At 39.1% G+C, this 24,642-nt stretch overlaps 1 protein-coding gene across 2 annotated transcripts in view; it reads right to left on the bottom strand.

Annotated features, from left to right (window-relative positions):
• RCOR1 (REST corepressor 1) overlaps positions 1-24,642 on the bottom strand; it is a gene marked incomplete at both ends in the record, with an annotated part of 112,959 nt that overhangs the window by 27,971 nt on the left and 60,346 nt on the right. For both annotated transcript variants that reach the window (XM_079699810.1, XM_079699811.1), the window contains one exon: positions 11,088-11,171. In XM_079699810.1, coding sequence (XP_079555936.1) covers positions 11,088-11,171 — 84 coding nt within the window. The remainder of the gene's footprint in view (positions 1-11,087; positions 11,172-24,642) is intronic.

Genomic DNA, 24,642 nt, shown 5'->3' with positions numbered 1-24,642 from the left:
GGTCAAGGATAAGATCAACGCAGTGACACACTATCCTCTTGCATCTCTTTCACACCAAGTCAACTTATTCGATGACTGGGTCCCTCGCAGCAGGCAGCTGTGCGCTCAAAATAATCTTGTTTGCTCTCCTGTGCTTTGCTCTGTGCACATGAGCTGAAGGAAGGAGCCATGCTCACAACCAGGTCTGCATCTCCCTCAATTAAGGCAACATTCCCTGACATTAAAAGAGGGGGAAAAAAAGACTAACAGTTGTTTCACTTATAACCTCATAGCGGACTCTAGTGGAAAGAGCCCTGGACCATGAGTCAAAGTCCTTAGTTTCCATCAGGAACTTGCAGGCTAAGCCCATTTCATTACTTGTAAAATAATGAGTATTCTATAAATACTTTGTATAAAAATACACATATATAAATATATATACACATATAAATGCTTTGTATAAAAATAAAAAATAGAAGAGTCGAAATATACCGATGAAAAGTATTAAAATTAATTCCTTCATAAACATTCGTGAGATTCAACCAGAAGGAAGGGATGCAGCAGTTTACAACCACAGAATTAGTTTAGCAAGAGAACCTGCCCAGTCCTTGAACTCCATCCATCAGAGCTGTGCTCCAATTCAACAGTTCCTAATCCTGTCTGCTAAGAATCATCTGACAAACGTCTTTAAAATACTGACTCTTGGGCTCCACCCTGTTTTGTAAATGTATGTGTATATGCGTGTATGTGTGTTCATGTTTATGTCTGTATATATGTGTGTGCATGGATGTGTACGTATACTTTATGCACAGAGTTTTTAGTAAAGTATGATGTGCGTAGAGAGAAGCACTTATATAAGGGTACAGCGAGGTGAATTCTCAGAAAATGAATACACTTAGATCACGGAAAGAATCTAACACACTCTTGATGTTTTTGGTTTGTTTTTACAATGCTCCCAGGTGATTATGATGGGCCAGTTTTGAGAATCAATGAATTAGAGCATAAAGTTAATGTGTAAAGACCATTCCCTATTTTAATGTGATAAAAACCATCTCAATGAACACAAAATTTTGAGGTTTTGGCGTTTAAAAGAATACGACAATATCAGAACCACAGAAATGAGGAGAAATGTTCCTGCTATATAAAATAAGGTTTTTGAATTTGTGAGTTGTGAATTTCAATCATGCCAAAAAAACCCCTCCTGCTTGTGGGGTTCTGAGCAGGGGAGGAAGGAGGTGGTCAGAAGAAGGGTTTAAAAGTCTGTAGATCCTAGTGACTCCTTACAACCTGTATACAAACCTCACTTCATAGGGACACTTGCCCTTTAACCCTGCCTCTTCCAAACTCTATATACAACGCTCCTCCCTCCAGTACAATCCATCTGTACACAAGACACTGGGTCCTAAAAGAGACTCAAGTGGCCAAGGGAAACTCAGAGGGAGCCTAGGTTACAGGAAGGTGACAAAAGGCTCTGCCCATCACAAACTTTAGACAAGTCCCTTCTCTGTGGGCCTGGTTTCTTCAGCTCTAAAAACAAAAGCTAGACTACACAGTGGGATAGTGAGATCATGGGGGGCATGTCTGTTGGGAGGCGGCAGGTATTCCCACTGCCGATGCTTGTATCTTGTCGGGGAGGGGGAGCTTCTTCATCCACTAAAGAAATCTAAGCTTTCAAAGTAGGCTGCAGAAGAGTGATATTTTATAATAAACTAATCTGTTTTACATTTAATTATTCCCCACTGATACAATACATCTTTTAGGCCTACTGTGTGCCTGGTACTGCTTATATATCCATGATTAAAAAGGAGAGTCTCTGCCTTCATAGAACTCACAGTCTGGCCAGAGAGAGAAATAATTACACAAGTCATTAATTCCAATTGTCATAAGTGCCAGAGAAAAAGAACTATGAATGCATTTAACTGGGAAACCTGATCTGCAGAATCCAGGATGGCTTTCTTTTCTGCTGGAAAAGGACATTATAAATTCCTGCTTACTCATATGTTATTTATAGTAGGGAAAAAATTGAAAAAATATACATGTCCAAGAATAGGGACATGGTTAAGTAAATTAAGCTATTTGATGGGATATTTTTCAGGACCAAACCTCAGTGTAACTTTTAATCACAGGAAGACTAAAATTGGAAAACTATTATATTAGTATGATCCATTTGTGCTTAAAATCAGAGTATACACAAGCTCAGAGAAAAGACATGAAAGCAAAATTTTAGAAGTGGTTATAGCCAGTGTGACGAGATGAAGAAATTACAGGCTACTTTTAATAATAAAAACAAGCTTGTACGTATACTCGTAATTACTTTTCTGAACCATTTGAGAGTGTCATACGATATATGCTGAGTGTTACTCTTAAATACTCAGTATATATTTTCTGAGAGTAGTGCTCTTATGTAACGACAGAACAGTAAACTTAACACTGAAACAATACTTTAATCTGTATTCCCATCTGGCCAACCGACCCAAAATGTGCTTTACATTTGCTAAAGAATTTTGAAGTAAATCCCGGTTATTTCATCCCTATATATATGTAGATATCAGTATTTATCTTTTTAAAAATGCGGATATATTTTTTGCAGAACCATAATGTCATTATCACACCTAACAAAAATAGCAAAATTCCCTGGTAGAGAAACAAAGCCATACTCACTGGCTAGTCTAAAAGGTAGAAGTCCAACAATAACAAACATGGGAGAGAACACTGAGCAAATAAGTTGTGTGTTTCATTGGTAGCAGTATAAACCAGCTTGACCACTTTGGAAAATAATTTGGCATTGATCTAAGTATCTATAGATATCCAAATAGATATCAGAAATAAGTCAAAGAATGTTCCCAGTAGTAACAGTTGGCAGTAATAAAAAACTGAGATGTCCACTGTGAACAGAAAAGATAAATAAATGACAACTTAACAAACTGAAACATTTTAAGTTTAAAAGGATGAAGATAAGACACACTGATATGACTGAAGGGTAAAGGAGGGCTAACGGAGGGCTTCCACTACCGTTTACAGATTCAGCTCTTTGTCTCTTCTAATAAGTTTTACACATTTTAGTTAACTCTAGAGCACTTAAAAGAATAAAAATGGTTTTTAAAAAGTAGTTTTCACACCCTGAAGAACATCATTTTCATCACAAACTTCAAGCCCCCTGATAGCCATTTATTTATAAATGGCTGAAAACCAAGGCCAGTATTAGCTTACCTGACCCCTCCCCGCCTCACTCTGGTCCCAGACCTAACAGATGAGAATTCTAAGTACACTCTTCCCTCTTGTCAACGCACTCATACCTTACCAGGGCAGTTTCCCAACAGACTGTAAGCTACACGTGGGCAGACTTGTCAGATCGTTCGTTCTTGTATTCCTCCAGGACCTGACACATAAACAGTCAGTCAAATATTTACTGAGTAAATAAATGGACACCACAAGGTGAGTGGCAAAGAAGAAAATGTTAGAGGGCCCCAAGTGACCCAAGTTACAGAACAAATAGCCAAAAAGCCTATTTTCGCAAATCTCCATACAAAGGAGTGTCCACACCCCATCATTTTCTCATTGGACAAGTATTTATCCACCACATGCCAATAGAGGATTGACAGAGAGCTGAACAAACATACCAAGTTCCTCTGCTCGTTCATTTTAGTCTAGAGGAGGGACATAAAGTAAGTAATACTACGCCAGGTGATGACAAATGGAATGAAGGAAACGAAGGTAAGGCAGTAGTGGTCTCTGTCTCTACTCTGTAGTGTAGTCAAGAAGGGCCCCCTCCTAGTGACCAGGAGACACTGAGGGAGAGAGCGCCATGTGGACATTTGGGAGAAGAGTGATCCAGACAAAGGGACCGGAAAAGGCTCTGGACAGCGTGCTCAGGATGAGTTCCAGAGGGCAGAAGTGGGGTCAGGCTACCAAGAGCCTTGTGGTAACTGTCAGGTCTTTTGACTTCAATCTGCAGTGAGTTAGCAAGTCCTGAATATAGACTCCCAGCATTTACTATATATTTCTATGAAAGTTTAGACATTCACTACATACCTGTGAAGACCTCACTCACCATATAATCTTGAAAATGTGTAGTCAAGTGACTTAATGCAGAAACAACTTTTGCCAATACTGCAGGTCTAAGAAGGGCTCTCATTCCAAGAAAGCTAAAACTTATTTTAAAATCTCTAATTTGACTTGCCTTTTGACACAATTTTAAATTCTATATGTCTATCATGTTATATGTGTTAATTTTTTTTCTTTAAAGTTAATAGTTCGGCCAGCCTAAAAAAAAAAAGCCTTCCAGCTTGGTTGTCTTCGGCATGGCTAATGATTTCCATCTTTGTCTACTTTAACACTGAGACCAGTGCTTCTTACCATTGTACCAGTTTCCCCTCATTTTTATAAAATAAAAACAAAGAACAATCAATCACTTAAATAACTGCAAAAGTAATGATTATATACAACCTATACAATATGTAATGTATAAATGAGCAAAACCATCTGTTTTACTGATTCCCAATAACCAAAAGTGACCTCGCTAACTTCTACGCCCAAGGCAACCGCAGCCGAGGCTAAGGTACCTGCTTCTTCAGGAAACTATCAACAGTGTGCAGGGCTGTGTACTGGCGTCCCCCTTCCAGCTCCAATTCACCTCTCTCAAGCCCTACCTTAAAAAGAATCAAACAATAAAAAAATCATCCTCAGATTACTCCCTTTCTTAACCTGTCCTCTCTTCTGAAACTCCCTTCTAAAAATTCTCCCAGGCCACAGTTTTGTATTACATTTGACCATACATGCTTTCATAAACTTTTTTGATTTCCTAAGAACAGTAAAGTGAAACAGACTGGGAATAAGATCTGGCCTAACTTTCTATATATTTCAAAGAAGACAAGACTACCTTTTGAAATTTCTTGCAACTAACGTGTCCACTTTGTTCTGCTAACCTTCAAGTGCTTCTCTACACAAAGCCTAAACCTTGGGTGGGTGTCCGTATAAGGGTAGGGACCAGAGGGGAACGTGAAGAGCACACTGCACTGCACCCAGGGCGGCAGCATCCCACGAGAGAAGGCTGCCCTAAAGCCATTGGGGCAAGCAAGGTGGACATCCAGGGTGCAGATCAAGTGGGACGAGGAGGGAGGACAGCCTGGAGCAGGGTGGGCAGGGCGTCCACAGGTGAGAGGAGAGGAAGGCATCCGGGTAGGAGGGCAGCAGTACACCTCTCAGCGGGGACGTGGGGAGCAGACCATCCGGGAGATGGTATCCTATCACAGAAGCAGAGTGCCTAGTAGGTATGTCAATGAAAATGTGGGGAATAAACGGTGAAACTATGCGGATGACCTAGATGTACGACGTACCCGCTTTAGAGGCGTGTGAAGGCCGCGTGGACACCCAGCTAACCCCATGCTCCTCTCATCATTTCCTCTGAGCACTCCCAACGCTCCTGTTCTGACTTCCTAAATCTCCATCAAGCCTCCCTTTAACAGCAACGGCCCAGAGAGGCATCAACCTCCCTCCCCTGCATGTGCACCAGCAGGTACCGCCTCCAGCCCCAGCTCTCCTCTACACCACAGGGCCGTCAAGAGCTTTCTAATGAGCACAGTACTGCTTCTAGCTAAACATCCCTCCAAAGTCCTCATCCCTTTAAGAACTGGGGCCGTCTTTCCAGCTTCATCGCTTCTCACTTCCCCAGGGACAACGTGCGTCACAGCCCGCAGGTCTCTAAATGCTATGCAAACGCAAACGCTATCCCCTCTTCTTAGAGCGCGTGTGCCCCTCATCGAGCCAGTGCACTTACTCCTTCCTCAGCATCCTACCCAAATGCCATCTGTTTCCATTGCTTGTTTTCTACCTAGGAAAACAGAGTGCTTTCTGCTGGGTCCCAAGGGGCGCGTCCAAATACTAAGAGTACACAGGAGATGCCTGATGCTAAAACAATGTAAGAATCAGCTGCCCTCTCTTCCAATTAGTGAGCGTTTTTCAGTCTCTCTCACTGTCTGTCCAAACTCCAGATTCCACCACATGATTTAACCTTCATTCTCACCTTTGTCCCCTTAGTATCATGTCATGATTTAATCATGTAATATTCCACAATAATTTTTATAATACTATCTAAATCCTATTGTTCTCATCTGTGCTACTTGGAATTATTTACATTTCCTCTACATGAAATATGTCTCTACAAGGCGCATTTTTTCTAGGCATACTCCAAAGGTCATATCTCTCCTTAAGGAAGTTTTACTTAGACACATCCCAGAACAACTTATGTAGTACCAGTAATGCTTTAAGTATTTTGGTTTATTAAATGAAACAGTACACCAAGGCAGATGTGTGTAATAAAGGCAGTCTGGGGTTTCCCTCGTGGCACAGTGGTTGAGAGTCCGCCTGCTGATGCAGGGGACGCGGGTTCGTGCCCCAGTCCGGGAAGATCCCACATGCCACGGAGCGGCTGGGCCCGTGAGCCATGGCCGCTGAGCCTGCGCGTCCGGAGCCTGTGCTCCGCAACGGGAGAGGCCACAACAGGGAGAGGCCACAACAATGAGAGGCCCGCGTACTGCAAAAAAATAATAAATAAATAAATAATGAATGAATGAATGAATGCAGTCTGGAGACCAGAGATCTAGCCCAAACTTGGCTACTAACTAGGTGAGGGACCTTAAGCATTTGACCTAACTTCTCTAGACCTCAGTTTCTCACAACTAAGAAGAAACAGTTGGACTAAAGGAAATACATATAAATTATCTGTTTACATGTTCATTTTTCCCCTCTTTCTCCATTAGAATATAAACTTCCTGAATCCCTCACTCCTGGTACACTACCAGGCACACAAAACTGCTCAATAAAAATGTGAATGAGGGCTTCCCTGGTGGCACAGTGGTTGAGAGTCCGCCTGCTGATGCAGGGGACCCGGGTTTGTGCCCCTGTCCGGGAGGATCCCACATGCCGCAGAGTGGGTGGGCCCGTGAGCCTGCGCATCTGGAGCCTGTGCTCCGCAACGGGAGAGGCCACAGCAGTGAGAGGCCTGCGTACTGCCAAAAAAAAAAAAAAAAAAAAGTGAATGAAACCAATTCTCACTAAATAAACCCAAATTCAATATAACCCTAATTGAGATACTTTTGGAGGAAAATTTGTTTTAAAATAATTAAATAAATAAAAAGAAAAGACTAAATTATGGTGGATCCATACTTGGTAGTTTAAAACTAGCTAACTGTATTGGGTTAGCCAAAAAGTTCGTTTGGGATTTTCCATAACATGGTACAGAAAAACCCGAATGATCTTTTTGGCCAATCCAAGAAATGTATTCAAACAGAACAAAGTCCCACATATGTTGTTAACAGCAAATTGCTAAACAGCTCATATATGTGATTTAAAAGTCATATACTTATTAAGATATATAAAAATATTAGGAAAAGTATATATATTGTAAATAGTGACTATAAGCGGGCTTTTTTTAAAAGAAGGTTATTTATTTATTCATTCATCATTCAATCACTTATTTATTTATGGCTGCATTGGGTCTTCGTGGCTGCGAGCAGGCTTTCTCTAGTTGTGTCGAGCGGGGGCTACTCTTCGTTGAGTTGCGGAGCACGGGCTCTAGGCACGTGGGCTTCAGTAGTTGTGGCACGCGGGCTCAGTAGTTGTGGCTCACAGGCTTAGTTGCTCCACAGCATGTGGGATCTTCCCGGACCAGGGCTCAAACCCATGTCCCCTGCGTTGGCAGGCGGATTCTTAACCACTGCGCCACCAGGGAAGTCCCAAGAGGGCTTTCTTTAATTGTCTACATTATACATTCTATATTGTTTGAAATTTCTACAACAGTATTTATTTCTATAACCACAAAATAATTTTGTAAACTTGCAGTAACCCTAAGAGGCAGAACTCTAAACATTTACTTGAGAAGAAAGAAACCAACCCAGGAAAAGCCAGGGATCTACAGACATCCTTACACATGGGGACATGTACTAGAAGTCTACAGATGTCCCAAATCTCCTATTTCTACATCAAGTCAGAATCAACTGTTGGACAACCAAGACTTCCACATTCTTTCAAAATAAATTAGAAAGGCAAGTAGAAAATACTTCTTTTTTGTCTATGTACTGGGAGGGAAAGAAGCTGAGGGGGAAATGATAGATGGCAAAGAGAACAAATTATGTATACTTGTCCCCAATGACACTACGGTTACATTTCAAGGCATAACTATGATTAGACTCCTCGTCAAAGAGTATGATTCCCAAAGCTCCACAAATGGAACCTAACTCACATCAGCGACTGTGTTCACATCCTCACACTGGAGCAGTGAAGCAAACTCTCATCGATCCACAATCCCATTCCTAGGGATGTATCTCAAGAAAATACTAAAACCACAACAATAACAACAAAAGAGAACAAAGCTCTGATTCAGTCTTTCACCACAGCCTTCTTTTACAATAGCAACAATTAGAAACAACCTAAATTTTCAATAGAAGAATGCTTAAATACACTGATACCTCCATATGATAAAATATTAAACATTATTTTAAATATTTACAAGAGGTTTAGCAAGGTAACGAATGCTTAGGTCATTGCTCAGGAAGACAATACACACTCACATACATAGAAATACCAACATCTCCCTTATAAAAATATGCACAGAGGAAAAAAAGGGATTGGGAAAACATCCCAAAATGTTTAACAGTTATCTCTTGGTAATGAAATAATGGGTGAACTGTTTCTTCTTTATATTTTTCTGTGCCTTCTGAACTTTCAACAATATATAAATGTTACTTTTAGATTGGTTTAATTTAAGAGTTTAAAGTTTTAATCAATACTGTCAGGACTATGCAAATTTATTTTAGGACTTATATTAAAACTGCAAATTTATTTTAGGCAATACCATTGCTTAAAAATATTAACTTTTCATATTCTGTTCTTTTCTTGCAGGTCTAGGAAAAATAAGATAATATTAAAATTAAATTCTGACTCCCAAGATTCCAAAGGTAACACAATAACAGCAAGAGGTACTAATACAATCTTCACTGTAATAACAGCAGGAAGTGACTGAAATGAAGAGGGGACTGAGACCTGACTAACTCGACCTGAGGGACACGTTCAGAGCATAAGCCAGGGTGAAGAGTCAGCAAACCTGGACACTACTGGCTCCACCACTGACTCTCTGTGTTAGTTTCACAACCTCTTTGAATTGTGGAATGCCACCTGTAAAATGGGGACAAAAACGTCCTCTTGGTTTACAGTAAAGATTGAATGATATAGGAACATGGAAAGCATTGTACTACAGTGCTCAACAAATGCTCACTATTTTTAATATTCAGTTCCAGGCACCATAATTGAAGATGGGCACCATGACCAAACAGAATCTATCCAGGAGTACAACAGAGACGAAAAAGACCCGAAAATCAGACCATCTGAAAACACTTGAGGCAACCAGGCAGGTTTAACTTGAACTGGGACAGCAAAGGTAGGAGAACTGAACATCTAAAAGACTCATCCGGAAGCAGAACAGAGTTCAGGAAAACAAAGCTTTAAAAATTACACAGATGCAGATTTTCAGCTGTTAGAAGGAACAACATGTTCAAAAATGGAATAGATTGCTTTTTTAAGTGCAAATCCTCAAAGGGAAAAAACAAACAGGAAGTACTTAAAAGGTCTTCCCTGGCACAGTAAAGGCACCAGAATTGCCAATACACTTCCTTTTGCTATTCTGTTCTCCATTATAAACTCATCAAGCAGCAGGCTGGTAAAATTAAGATACTATGAAAATCAGATTAGACTGAGATTATTTTATTCTTGCTAAATTAAGCATTACTAAGAGTTGTTGAATTTCCTGTGTTCCATGGAAGGTACTGTATTTTTAAAAAGGGTCCTTCTTGGTCAAAATCAAACGTTTCTTTACCATCCGAGCTCTTTGCACCTTAACGCAAATATGAATGTTAAATATACAAGAGGAGGATATTTAATATGCATCATCTCTAACACTTACTTGACAGTGGAAACCTGTTAACACCTACTTTAATACTGCAAAACACAATCTGGAAAATCCTGATCAAAGCCTGAGAGTTCCAGCCTTTATTCACAACTTATGTTTCCTGGCCATCATTTACCACTGAGGGCTTTCTAAGCCCTACCACGTTTTAGAGCATTGATTCTTATCCTATCTTTGTCAAAGAGCCCTTTAAAAATCCAATTTTCTACGCAATAGGGAAGGGATGTGGGAACAGATGTGTATGTATGACTGATTCACTTTGTTATAAAGCAGAAACTAATAAAAAATAAATAAATAAATAAAAAATAAATAAAAAATCCAATTTTCTGCAGGAAAACGTACATACACCAAAAAAAATTTTGCCTGTGATTTACGAGTTCACAAACCACCCTAAATTCCATCCGTGGACCACCCACCCCCACCACTGAAAAATTCTCAAAAGGGGGAATTTATTTTTTCTTCTCTAAGTTATGAAGAAAACAAAAACTTTGAAAATGGCAAAGACTTACGGCAATATATCAAATATAAAATTATTCTTGCACGGTATCATCTGAGCAGAGGGGACAAAAAACTGAAAAAGCAAACTCTGAAAATACAATTAATCTTTCTAATAGCTCTAGGACCCCTACCCGCCCCCCCCCAAAAAAACCCAAAGTAGCTCAGAATATTCATTCTAACAAAAATGTAAACACAAAACAAAGAGCCAATTCAAAAGTTCTACTTCTAGCTAGGATGAAGTCTTACAGTATAAAACCTGTTTCCAGTAACATACATTTGCCCTTTGTAATCCTTCCAATTAGAAATTTGTTAAACTCTTCATCTTTATATCAATAAATCTATAAATCCCCAGCTGAAGGAGTTACACACTACATTATAATTTTCTTTCCGCTCTGAACCCTTCCTCCTAGTTACTTCAGAATATTAGCTGGTACAGCATTTTGTATAAAAAGTAGATTATGAAACCACAGCTTAAGAATCTTTAAATCACTATGACAGGCCACAATAAAGAACACACTTTCAAATTCTTCAAAATTTTACTTTAAAAATGTAAAATAAATGTAATATATAGGGAGATTTTTACCTACAAAGGTAACTTTAAAAGTTTGCAGTAAATAAGAAAGGTGGAAAATAAAAGTGATCTAAAACTTACATTTTGCTTCTGATAGATTCTGATTAGGTGACCAGACCAGCATGCCAAGATTGTCTCGTTCTTGACTGCGTCTTGCTAGTTTGGCTTTGTAGAAATAAAAAAAGAAAATTCTCATTATAATTTGACAGACATAACAAGCGACAACACCACCACTCTGCAGGGATCGAACCCATGTCCCCTGCATTGGAAGGCAGATGCTTTACCACTGAACCACCAGGGAAGTCCCACAAATTAAGTTTTTCAACACATTAACATGGTATGTCTCTCCATTTATTTAGATTCTCCTTAACTTAGCACCATCAACACAATGTTGAACAGGAGTGGTGAGAGCAGATCCATTCCTGTATTGTTTTGAGTCAAACAAAAGATACTGTATAATTTAATCTGTAACTATGACTGTGTATATGTGTAAAAGAAAAAGGATAAAACCCCACAAACTATTCATAATACATCTAAATTAATGTCTTTAATTATAATAAAATATTCATTCATGTATAGATTTTCAAAAAACCACACCACTCTGGTCTTCTTTAGACCTCGGAAGATGATGATATCACCCCCCCTCGACTGGAGTCGGCCCCAATGGAACCCGCACATTTAACACAGGGTGAGGGTGCGGGTGGGGAGGCTCTGAATTTGCTGAAATAGTTCTACTTTTAAGTCTTTTTCTACCTAACTTTTTACTTATTTCACAAACAGGTCGTATGAGGTAGGTAGGATTACTAGTCTCACTTGTTAGGTGAGGAAACTAAACAGGTCCTTAGCAGCCACTAGGAGGCAGACCTGGGCTGACGTGAGGCAGGGTGGCGACAGGGCCCGAGGGTTTAGGCACCATACACTCTGCCACTCTGCTCCCAGATGGGGTCACACAAAAAGGGAGCTGCATGTGGCAAGCTGCTCAAATATTCTTTTAAACGACGAATTCTTCATGTGTGCTTTGAATAACCTTACCCTTCACTACCATTAGGGACTGGGTATTTTAGTGACTTGACAGCAGGAATCCAAAGATTCTTTTAACAACTTTCATAAAGAGTACCATTAAAAAGATTTAACCTGAAAGGAAACGTCTGAAGTGCATTCAAATTCTTAAAAATCTGTGATACAAAACAGTAGGTCAAAGGTTTACAAGTGCCGGGTGTTGAGTTGACTGTACTACTGGATTAACCACAAACAAGTCACATATTACAACAGAGCCAATTAAAACACTATCTTCCAAAGGTACAACAGACTGAAGAGAGAGGCTCACTAACCAGCCTTTAGACTGCTTAGACCCAAACTCATTCATTCTAAAGGCATTCTCTTTCTTGACTTTTTTTCCTTTAAACAAATTCCTCTGAAACACGATGAAAGTTATGGAATCTACTTCCAGAAAAAAAAAATTCAACTAAACATAAACACACACACACACACACACACACACACACACACACACACCCCAATATAAACATACTTTTATAAAATTCATAAAGCCTGGTTTAAGAATTCCTGCTTTTATGAAATTGCCAGACCTTTTATTTAACCTTATCTTTTATTTAATTTTGTATATCAATGTGTTCTAGATTTTATAAAGAAAGAATTTCTACACTTTTGCTCAAATCTGTGGGGCAGCTACTTTAAAGAAAAATGATGGAATGGCGGGAGGGAAAGACCCAAAGTGTGAACACTATGAATTAGGCAAGACTGAAGGTGGAATTTACATGCTGGGTGGGAACAAGGTGTAATGAACAGGCAGGAGACAGGAATATGATGAAAAGATGGGAGTGACTACCTTTTGATACGGTTCTGACTTCTAGAACAATGTTAACGCCACACATAGTCTACAAGTAAAATAAAGTCAACAAATACGTGTGTGGGGAGGGACCACCCATGGAATACAGGCTTTGCTGTATTTCAAATAAAAATCAAATGTCAAAACAGAAATAAAAGAATCTACATTGGGAAAGTAGAATTAAAACTGTCTTTATTCACAGATGACATGATCATCTCTGTAGAAAATCTACACTACCTACAAAAAGTTGCTAGAATAAATGAATTTCAGCACAGTTGCAGGAAACAAGATCAACAGTAAAAAATCAATTCAATTTCTATATATAAGCAATTAATCAAAACTTAAAATGAAAGAATACCCCTATTTAGGGATAGATGTGATGAGACATATACACTGAAAAACTGTAAAACATTTGAGAGAAACTAAAGGTCTAAGTAAATGAAGAGATATACCATGTATACGGATCAAAAGACTTAAATATTATTAAGACAGCATTCTCTCCCCAAATTGCTCTACAGATTCAACATAATCCCAATCAAAACCCCAGTATACTTTTTTGTAGGAATTGTCAAACATTCTGAAATTCATACAGGAATGCAAAGTACCTAAAATAGCCAAAACAACTTTGAAAAAAAATGTTGGAAAACATATACTGCCTGAATCGAAACTAAGTAATTACAAAGATCCAGTAATCAACACAGTGTGGTACTGGCACACAGAGAAAGAAATGGAATAGAATGGAGTTCTAACAGAACCACACGTATAAGATCAACTGATTTTTCCACAAAAGTGCAAAGGTAAAATTCAGTGGAGATAATCTTTTCAACAAATGATGCCTGAACAAATGGATATTCATATTTTTTTAAAATTAATGGAGATCTATATACCTCATACCACATATAAAAATTTACTCAAGATTAATGACAGGACTAAATATAAAACCCCAAATTATGAAACTTGTAAAAGAAAACATGAGAAAATTCTTTTTAATCTTAGGTTTAGAAAGATCCTATTAGATATAACACCAAAAGCACAATCCATAAAAGAAAAAACTTCATAAATTGGACTTCATCAAAGCTAAAAATTTCTTTTCAAATAACACTACTGAAGAGATGAAAAGCTAAGCCAAAGACAGAGAAAATAACTATAAACCACAGATCTGATAAAGACTTGTATCCAGAATATATAAAGAACTCTCAGAACTCAACAATAAGAAATAACCCATTTGTTAACAAATGGGCAAAAGATTTGAATAAATACCAAAGATGGTATATGGATAGCAAATGAACACATGGAAAGATATTAAAAATCAACAGTCATTAGGGAAAGCCAAATTAAAACCACAAGAGATATCACCACGTACCTATTACAAAGTATAAAGTTAAAAAGACTGACAATACCCACAGTTTGGCGATCATGTGGAGAAACCAGAACTTTCTTAAGCTGCTGGTGGGAATGTAAAATTGTACTATCACTTTGGGGGGAAAGCCTGGCAATTTCCTAAAATTGTGGTATATCCATTTAATGGAATAAAATGCAACAATAAAAAGGAATGAACTATTTAGGCACACAATATGAATGAATTTCAAAATAATTATGCTGAGTGAAAGAGTTACAGATACAGAAGGGGGAGGATAGAAAGAATTCTGAGGTGCTAGACAGAAATAGATGGTTACAGTAAGAGCTCATCATTTTCAGTATAAATAGAAATACAGATGTGTGTATACCTGTATACTTGCATACATAAATACATTTATTTATCCCAGCTTTGACCACTGCAAGGGTCTAGATACAATGACAACCCAGCAAAAAATGAGCATATTTAGCTCCCAGACGTTGGTCTCTGAATGCCGTTCTACAATAAAAGAAACTAGGTCTCCTTGGAAAAATGGTTGATTCCAGGGCTAGGACAGGATAAGTGCAACAGACCCTGGAAAATTTTGTTATGCCAGGAGGTAGGGAAGTGTTCAAAGAACGACGGAATCTACCTCCCACTGGTCAGATCTGGGATAACTTGAGCAACAAAATAAATGACAGTAATAAAATAATAATCCATGAAGCCATGGAGTAATAAAATAATAATCTGTGAGTCCATACTGACATAGACAAAAAGATAATGTAAAAGGGGAAGGCAAATGAGCCCAGAATAGCCAGGTCAGAGCTGGAAACTTACACCACTCTACTTTAAAGACTTACTATAGAAAAGTACAGTATTCAAGACAGTGTGGTACTGGTAAAAGAGCAGACACACAGACCAATGGAACAGATGGCAGTCCAGAAATAAACCCATATAAATATGGTCAACTGATTTGCAACAAAGAGGCAAAAGTAACTCAATGGAGAAAGGATAATCTTCTCAACAAGGCAGTGGTCCCCAACCTTTCCGGCACCAGGGAACGGTTTCCTGGAAGACAATGTTTTCCCCAGACGGGGGCGGGGGACGGTTCAGGCGGTCATGCGCTCACCTCCCGCTGTGCGGCGCTGGGGGGGTGGGGGACTCCTGCAACAAAGGGTATTTTAACAATTGGAGGCACTTCCCTGGCAGTCCAGCGGTTAAGACTCTGCACTTCCACTGCAGGGGGCGCAAGTTCAATCCCTGGTTGGGGAACTAAGATGCTGCATGCCCTGCAGTGCAGCCAAAAAGTAAAACAAACAAACAAAAAAACAAAAAATTGGATCTCCATATGCAAAAGAAGTGAGACTCAACCTATACCTCATACCTTACAAAAATTCAACTCAAAATGGATCTTAAATATAAGTGTAACACCTAAAACGACAAAATCTTTTACGAAAAAAACATGAGAAAATCTTCATGAACTTGGTTGAGGAAAGAGTTCTTAGATACAACACCAAAAGCACAATCCATAAAAGTTAAAAAATGGTAAACTGAGCTTAATAAAAATTTAGACTGTGAGAAAACACCTGCAAATCACTGTATCTGACAAAGGACTTGTATCCAGAATATATAAAAGACGTTTAGGGGCTTCCCTGGTGGCACAGTGGTTGAGAATCTGCCTGCTAATGCAGGGGACACGGGTTCGAGCCCTGGTCTGGGAGGATCCCACATGCTGCGGAGCAACTGGGCCCGTGAGCCACAACTACCGAGCCTGCGCGTCTGGAGCCTGTGCTCCGCAACAAGAGAGGCCGCGACAGTGAGAGGCCCGCGCACCGCGATGAAGAGTGGCCCCCGCTTGCCACAACTAGAGAAAGCCCTCGCACAGAAATGAAGACCCGGCACAGCCAAAAATAAATAAATTAATTAAAAAAAAAAAAAAGATAAAGGGCGGCATAGAGATAAACAGGCAGTGTACATAGAGTGAAATACCAATGTTCAATTCAATAATAAAGAAATAAAAATAATAGCAATAAGATTTAAAAAAAAAAAAAAAAGACGTTTAAAGTACAATAAGAAAATAACTCAATTTTTAGAAAAGTGGGCAAAAGATGTGAATAACTATTTCACCAAAGATGGCATATAACCACATGAGAAGCAACATCATTAGCCATTAGGAAAATGCAAATTAAAGCCACAGTGAGAAACCAATGTATACCTATTAGAACTCCTGAAATAAAAGGAACAGAGAATACCAAGTGCTGACGAGAACAAGGAGCAACTGAAGCTTCCATGCAGTGCTGGGTCAGTGGATACTGATACAGTCACTCGAGGCATTTTGCAGTTTTAATTAAAGATATAATTATATTTAACAAACGACTGAATCGACAATCCCGCTTAGCTATATACCCTATAGAGTAAACCTATGTTCACAATAAAACTTGCACATAATTATATATAGCAGCTTTATTGACAATCGTCAAAACTTTGGGAAAAAAATCCAAATGTCCTTCAAGGTGTAAAAGGTTAAACTGGAAAGATTAATACACTGCAATTCTACCCAGCATTCAAAATAAATGAACAAAATAAATGAACTATTGATATATGCAGCAACATGGCCATATCTCAAAAGAATATACTCAGTGCCAGTCTCAAAAGGTTACATACTGTATGATTCCATTTATATGACATTCTGGAACAGGTGAAACTATAATGGTAGGGAACAGATCAATGGGGTTAGGAGTGGGAGGAAGGCTACGAGTTGTATGAGGCCCTTGTTTGAGGAGATGGAACTGCTCTGTATCCCAGTTGCGCATGGTGGTTATATGAAACTACACATGCCTTAACACTCACAAATACGGACACCAAAAACCAGTCCATTCTGCTGTATGCAAATTGAAGAACACAAATACAATGAAAACAAAGCAATGCCATTCATTTCTGGACAGACACTGGTGTCTGCTGAAGGTGTCAGTAACTCTGCAGCTGCTCTCCTTGTTTAATACAGTTTTTATTGAGTGTCATTGATGTACAATATTATATAAGTTACAGTTGTACAACATAGTGATTCACAACACTCTCCTTGTTTAAAGTTGTTTACCAAGTGTTAAAAACCTTCCCTACCTGGAAGGAAGCAGAAGAATGACAAAGAAACTGAAATTACCAATTGCCATCAAGGGCAAAATGAAAGAGAATTTGCACTACCAGTGGGAATGTACAACTACTTTAGACGACGCTGGCAGTGTATAAGAAAGTTGAAGTACGGATACCCTGCAACCCATTTCTAGATATAATACATGTACCAATAGCAATGTTTTTCAAATTGCAGGTCAGGCCAATTTAAATTAATTTATTGGGTCCTAACCAGCATTAAAAAAAAAAAAAAGAATAAAAATAGAAAACACCAGCATATTGTTTCATTAAGTACGTGTATAATTCACCAGGGGAGACTTTTTTAAAGTTCGTAAGTACCTGCCCTAGAGATTCCTTAAGATAGGTGTCAACTTTGCTAGGTCACAGCACCCAGTCATTTAATCAAACACTAATCTAGGTGTTGCCGTGAAGGTATTTAGTAGTTGTGGTTAACATCTACATCAGCTGACTTTAAGTAAAGAAGATAACCCTCCATCTTGTGGGTGGGTCGCATCCACTCAATTAAAAGGCCTTAAGAGGAAAACTTGAGATTTCCCAGAAGAAACTGTGCCTCAAGACTGAAGCCCCAGCTTCTCCTTGTAGGACCTGACCTACAAATTTCACACTGGCTGGGCACCCAGTCACATAAGCCAACAGCTTAAAATAAATGTCTGCACACATACCCCTACATCCCTGGCTCTGTTTCTCTGGAGAACTCTAAGATGGATGCTCACTACAGCGCTGTTTATGGTACTGTGCTACAGCAAAATCTTCAAAGTCCATCAACAGGAATTAGCTAAATCATAGCATGGATATTCAAAGAAATCAAATACAGAAAATAAAACAGTCTAGGGACTTCCCTGGTGGGCCAGTGGCTAAGACTCTGTGCTCCCAATGCAGGGGGCCTGGGTTCAATCCCTGGTCAGGGGATGCCGCAACTAAGAGTTTGAATGCTGCAACTAAAACACGATCCCGCATGTGGCAATGAAGATTCTGCATTCCACAGCTAAGACCCGGCACAGCCAAATAAATAAATATTTGAAAAAAGAAAAAGAAAGAGAGAAAGAGAGAAAGGAAGAAGGAAGGAAGGAAGGAAAGAAAGAAAGAAAGAAAGAGAAAATACAACAGTCTAGCAGTTCTTCAAAAGGTTAGACACAGTTACCATAACCCAGTAATTCCATTCCTATGTATATAGCCCAGAGAAATGAAAACATATGTCCACATAAAAACTTGTATATAGGGACTTCCTTGGTGGTGCAGTGGTTAAGAATCCGCATGCCAATGCAGGGGACACGGGTTTGAGCCCTGGTCTGGGAAGATCCCACATGCCATGGAGCAACTAAGCCCATGCTCACAACTACTGAGCCCATGTGCCACAACTACTGAAGCCCACGCACCTAGAGCCCATGCTCCACAAGAGAAGCCACCGCAATGAGAAGCCTGCGCACCACAACAAAGAGTAGCCCCCACTCGCTGCAACTAGAGAAAGCCCATGGGCAGCCACGAAGACCCAACACGGCCAATAAAAAAATAAATAAATAAACAGATAAATAAATAAGTGAAACTTGTATACAAATTTCATAGTACTACTCATAAGCACCAGAAGGTGGAAACAATCCAAATGTACATCAACTGAAGAATGAATAAGCAGAATTGAGTATATCCACATAATGAAATATTATATTGCCATAAAAAGGAATGAAGTACTAATCCATGCTCAGTATGGATAAAACCTGAAATCATCATGTTAAGTGAAGCAGCCCTGTCACACACACAAAGACGACATATTATACAATTCCATTTATATGAAATGTCCAGAATAGGCAATTCTATAGACACAGAAAGTAAATTAGTGGTCGCTAGAGGGGGTGGGGTGTTTGGGCGAAATGGAGAGTGACTGTTAATGGGTAGAGAATTTCTTTATGGGATGATAAGAATGGTCTAAAATTGATTGTACTGACAGCTGCACAACTCTGTGAATATACTGAAAACAACTGAGTCGTACATTTTAAACAAGTGAATTGTACATTTTGTGAATTATGTCTCAGTAAAGCCGTTATTAAAAAAGTGAGAACACCTGTTTTGTTTCTAGCATGTGTATTTCTTTATGAGTAAATGAATTAAAAAGCGAAAATATCAAACTGTAGGTAAGAAAAACCACCCAGTAAATTTAAATAGTGGATAAATCCTAGGAAAGAAGTGGGAGCACTGAATTGAGAGGAAAAAATGAAATTTGTGCTTTTTGCTCCACATACTTCCTTATTGTTTGGATTTTCTTCATAAGAATGCATTCAAATACTACTTACACGATTAAATTCTCTTTTAAAGAAAAACAGTAAGGGAATTTATTTAAAACTTGTGAAGAATTATTTCATGATTATAATATCTCTTATGCTCATTTCCTAAAAAAGTGGAAAAGCTGCACAGATTACTTACAAAGAGTAAACTAAATATATCTTCAGAATTAAAGAACTCTGAGCTCTTACAGTGACATCCACTATAATGGAAATAAAGGAAAGCAAAAATCACACTCAGTTTCAGTAAATTTGATCTCACTCTTACAATTTCATAGTATTGGGTTAGACAAAAAGTTCGTTCTGTGTTTTCCGTTAAGATGGCTCTAGTAGCGCTTACTTGTCTTTAACTTCATTCAAAACAATTTTGTTAGACTGTATTGTGGCAGCTATCATATCAGTGTGCATTTAAGAAGAAAAATCAAAATTGGTGAATTTGTGTAGCCATTTTAATATTGAAGATGGAAGAAAAAAAACGTTTTCGGCATATCATGTTTTTTACTATTTCAAGAAAGGTAAAAACACAACTGAAACGCAAAAAAAGATTTGTGCAGTGTATGGAGAAGGTGCTGTGACTGATCCAAAGTGTCAGAAGCGGTGTGCGAAGTTTCGTGCTGGAGATTTCTCGCTAGATGATGCTCCACGGTCGGGTAGACCAGTTGAAGTTGATAGCGATCAAATCAAGACATTAACTGAGAACAATCAACATTATACCATGCGGGAGATAGCCGTCATACTCAAAATATCCAAATCAAGCACTGAAAATCATGTGCACCAACTTGGTTATGTTCATCACTTTGATGTTTGGGTTCCACGTAAGTTAAGCGAAAAAAACCTTCTTGAGCATATTTTCTGCATGCGATTCTCTACTTAAATGTAATGAAAACGTTCCGTTTTTAAAACAAACTGTGACAGGAAATGAAAAGTGGATACTGTACAACAATGTGGAATGGAAGAGATCGTGGGTCAAGCAAAATGAACCACCACCAACCACACCAAAGGCCGGTCTTCACCCAAAGAAGGTGATGTTGTGTACACGGTGGGGTTGGAAGGGAGCCCTCTATTGTGAGCTTCTTCCAGAAAACCAAACGATGAATTCCAACAAGTACTGCTCCCAATTAGACCAACTAAAAGCAGCACTCGACGAAAATCGTCCAGAAATAGTCAACAGAGAACACATAATCTTCCATCAGGATACCGTAAGATTGCATGTTTCTTTGATGACCAGGCAAAAACTGTTACAGCTTGGCTGGGAAGTTCTGATTCATCTGCCGTATTCACCAGACATTGCACCTTTGGATTTCCATTTATTTCGGTCTTTACAAAATTCTCTTAATGGAAAAAATTTTAATTCCCTGGAAGACTGTAAAAGTCACCTGGAACAGTTCTTTGCTCAAACAGATAAAAAGTTTTGGGAAGATGCAACTATGAAGTTGCCTCAAAAACGGCAGAAGGTAGTGGAACAAAACGGTGAATATGCTGTTCAATAAAGTTCTTGGTGAAAATGAAAAATGTGTCTTTTATTTTTACTTAAAAACCAAAGGAATTTTTTGGCTAACCCAATATAATTACAGTGAGGCACATCACCACAGATCTAGTGCCTAAAAACACTTGGGCAACAAACAAGCAACTTAAAAAACCCATAACTGGGACTTTCCTGGTGGTGCAGTGGTTAAGAATCCGCTTGCCAATGCAGGGGACATGGGTTCAAGCCCTGGTCCAGGAAGATCCCACATGCTGTGGAGCAACCAAGCCCATGCAACACAACTACTGAAGCCCACGTGTACCTGGAGCCCGTGCTCCGCAACAAGAGAAGCCACCACAATGTGAAGCCCATGCACCGCAATGAAGACCCAACACAGCCGTAAATAAATAAATTTTAAAAAATAAACAGTGTTGGAAATATTGGACAGCTGTATGCAAAAGGATCAAACTGGACTACTCTCTCAAACCATGCGCAAAAACAAATTCAAAATGGATTAAAGACTTAAATGTAAGACCTGAAACCATAAAAATCCTAGAAGAAAACACAGGCAGTAAGCTCTCTGACATCAATTGACCTTAGTAATTTTTTTGATATGTCTCCTCAGGCAACGGAAACAAAAACAAAAATAAATGGCACTACACTCAACTAAAAAGCTTTTGCACAGCGAAGGAAACTATCAACAATTTTTTTAAAAGGCCACCTGTTGAATGGGAGAATATATTTGCAAATGATCTATCTGATTAGGAATTAATATCCAAAATATACAAAGAACTCATACAACTCAACATCCAAAAAACAGTGGACTTCCCTGGTGGCACAGTGGTTAAGACTCTGCACTCCCAATGCCCGGGGCCCAGGTTCAATCCCTGGTCAGGGAACTAGATCCCACATGCATGCCACAACTAAGAGTTCACATGCCACAACTAAGGAGCCAGTAAGCCACAACTAAGAAGCCCACGTGCTGCAACTAAGATTCAGGGGAACCAAATAAAAATAAATAAATAAAAATAAGGACTTTTTTTTTTTTTTTTTTTTTTTGCGGTACGTGGGCCTCTCACTGTTGTGGCCTCTCCCGTTGCGGAGCACAGGCTCCGGGCGCACAGGCTCAGCAGCCACGGCTCACAGTCCCAGCCGCTCCGTGGCATGTGGGATCTTCCCGGACCAGGGCACGAACCAGCGTCCCCTGCATCGGCAGGCGGACTCTCAACCACTGCGCCACCAGGGAAGCCCCAAAGTAGTCAGTCACGGGTATGAAATGTACAGTGTGGGGAATACAGTCAGTAATTATGTAATATCTTTGTATATGGTGACATACTCTAATTACTAGACTTACTGTGGTGATCATTTTGAAATGTATAGAAATACTGAGTCACTATGCTGTGTAACAGGAACTAATATAGTATTGTAGGTCAATTATTCAAAAACAAACTTATAGAAAAAGAGATCAGATTTGGGGTTATGGGGTTGGGGGGAGGGAGGGACTGGATGCAGGCAGTCAAAAGGTAAAAACTTCCATTTGTAAGACAAATAAGTGCCAGGGAAGTGCTGCACAACATGATCCATACAATGCACGCTGCTGCACCGTGTAAGTGAAAGCTGCTCAGGGAGCAAAGCCTAGTTCTCATCACAAGGAAAAATGTTTTTCTATTTCTTTAATTTTGTATCTATATGAGATAATCGATGTTCACTAAACTTATTGTGTAAGTCAAATCATTATGCAGTACACCTTAAACTTATACTGTTCTGCATGTCAATTATATCTCAATAACACTGGAAGAAACCAAACAAAAAAGCAACCAAAAAACCTCAAGAATAGGACAAGATAAAGTAAAATGACATCACAATTATAATTTTATATGTACCTAAATAAAGAAGTTTCAAAATAAAAATTGATGGAAGAATGGAAATATGACAACTACATCATCATACTGGGAGAGTTAAACATTTCTGTTGACAGTCCAAACAAAAAAGATATATAAGATCTAAAATCAGGGCTTCCCAGGTGGCGCAGTGGTTGAGAGTCCGCCTGGGCTCTCAGGGCACGGGTTCGTGCCCCTGTCCGGGAGGATCCCACATGCTGCGGAGCAGCTGGGCCCGTGAGCCATGGCTGCTGAGCCTGCGCGTCCAGAGCCTGTGCTCCGCAACGGGAGAGGCCACAACAATGAGAGGCCCGCGTACCGCCAAAAAAAAAAAAAAAAAAAAAAAGATCTAAAAACAATGAACAAGTTTTATTTATTGGACATACTTTGAAGGATACATCTAATAATTAGGGTATAAACATTCTTCATAAGCAAATTCACAAAATATTTACAAAAATGACCATGTATGTCCAAGGCTATAAGACAACTCTAAGCACATTTCAAAGAATAGGTAACATACAGATTATACTTTCTAACCACAATGCAATTAAAAGCCAATAATTTAAAAAATAAACCAAAAGTCTTCATACATTCAAAAATGATAAAATACTCTTCAATAACCCTGGCTCAAAGATGAAATCTCGACAAAAAATAAATAAAATTACTTAAAATTCAACAGTAAAAGACTACGAACTTACGCAAAACAATAAAAGAGGTAGCTTACAAAAAAATGTATACCTGTAAATGCATAAAATCAGAGAGGCTAAAAATTAACTTTGCTAAGCATACAACTTAAGAACATGGAAGGAACAACAGAGTAAATCCAAGGAAAGCAGAAGGCAGGCAACGAACAGCAGAAATGAAAGAAACACGAAACAAAGATATAAAAAGGGGATTAGCAAAGCCAAAAAAACCCCTAAGAGACTAATCTCTGCAGAATCTGATACAGAAAAATAAGAGAAGGTATAAATAATTTTCTCGCAAGCCGCATGGCATGGCCAAAAAAAAAAAAAAAAAAAAAGAAAGAAAATGGCAGTAATGTCATAATAAGCTATGAATCAAATGCTACCTTCTTGTTCAAGTTCCTGACAGGAAAACTGTAGTTAAAAAATTATAATCCTGGGACTTCCCTGGCAGTCCAGTGGTTAAGACTCCATGCTTCCAAGGCAAGGGGTGTGGGTTCATCTCCAGTTGGGGAACTAAGATCCTGAATGCCACGTGGTGTGGGGGGAAAAAAAAAGACTCCCCCCCAAAACCATCGGGGAGTTCAGGGTTTAAAAAAAATTATAATCCCGTATAGAGTGCTATAGGGTCATTATATCCACACTAATATCTCCATATTATCAAACCACCTTAATCTCAAATTAGCTCTCATAAATAAGATGGCTGCTTTGTTTGCTTTAAAAGTTAAATTCAGGGGCTCCCCTGGTGGCGCAGTGGTTGAGAGTCTGCCTGCCGATGCAGGGGACACGGGTTCGTGCCCTGGTCCGGGAAGATCCCACATGCCATGGAGCGGCTGGGCCCGTGAGCCATGGCTGCTGAGCCTGCGCGCCCGGAGCCTGTGCTCCGCAACGGGAGAGGCCACAGCAGTGAGAGGCCCAAAAAAGTCACATGGAATCCAAATACACAGTAGGATAGATTACTCATCAGTGGAAGGAAGAAAGAAAGGAATAAAGCTTTAAA

This window comes from Hyperoodon ampullatus, assembly GCF_949752795.1.
Source record: "Hyperoodon ampullatus genome assembly, chromosome: 3".
Classification (NCBI taxonomy): Eukaryota; Metazoa; Chordata; class Mammalia; order Artiodactyla; family Ziphiidae; genus Hyperoodon; species Hyperoodon ampullatus.
This window is presented reverse-complemented; position numbering and strand designations above follow the sequence as displayed.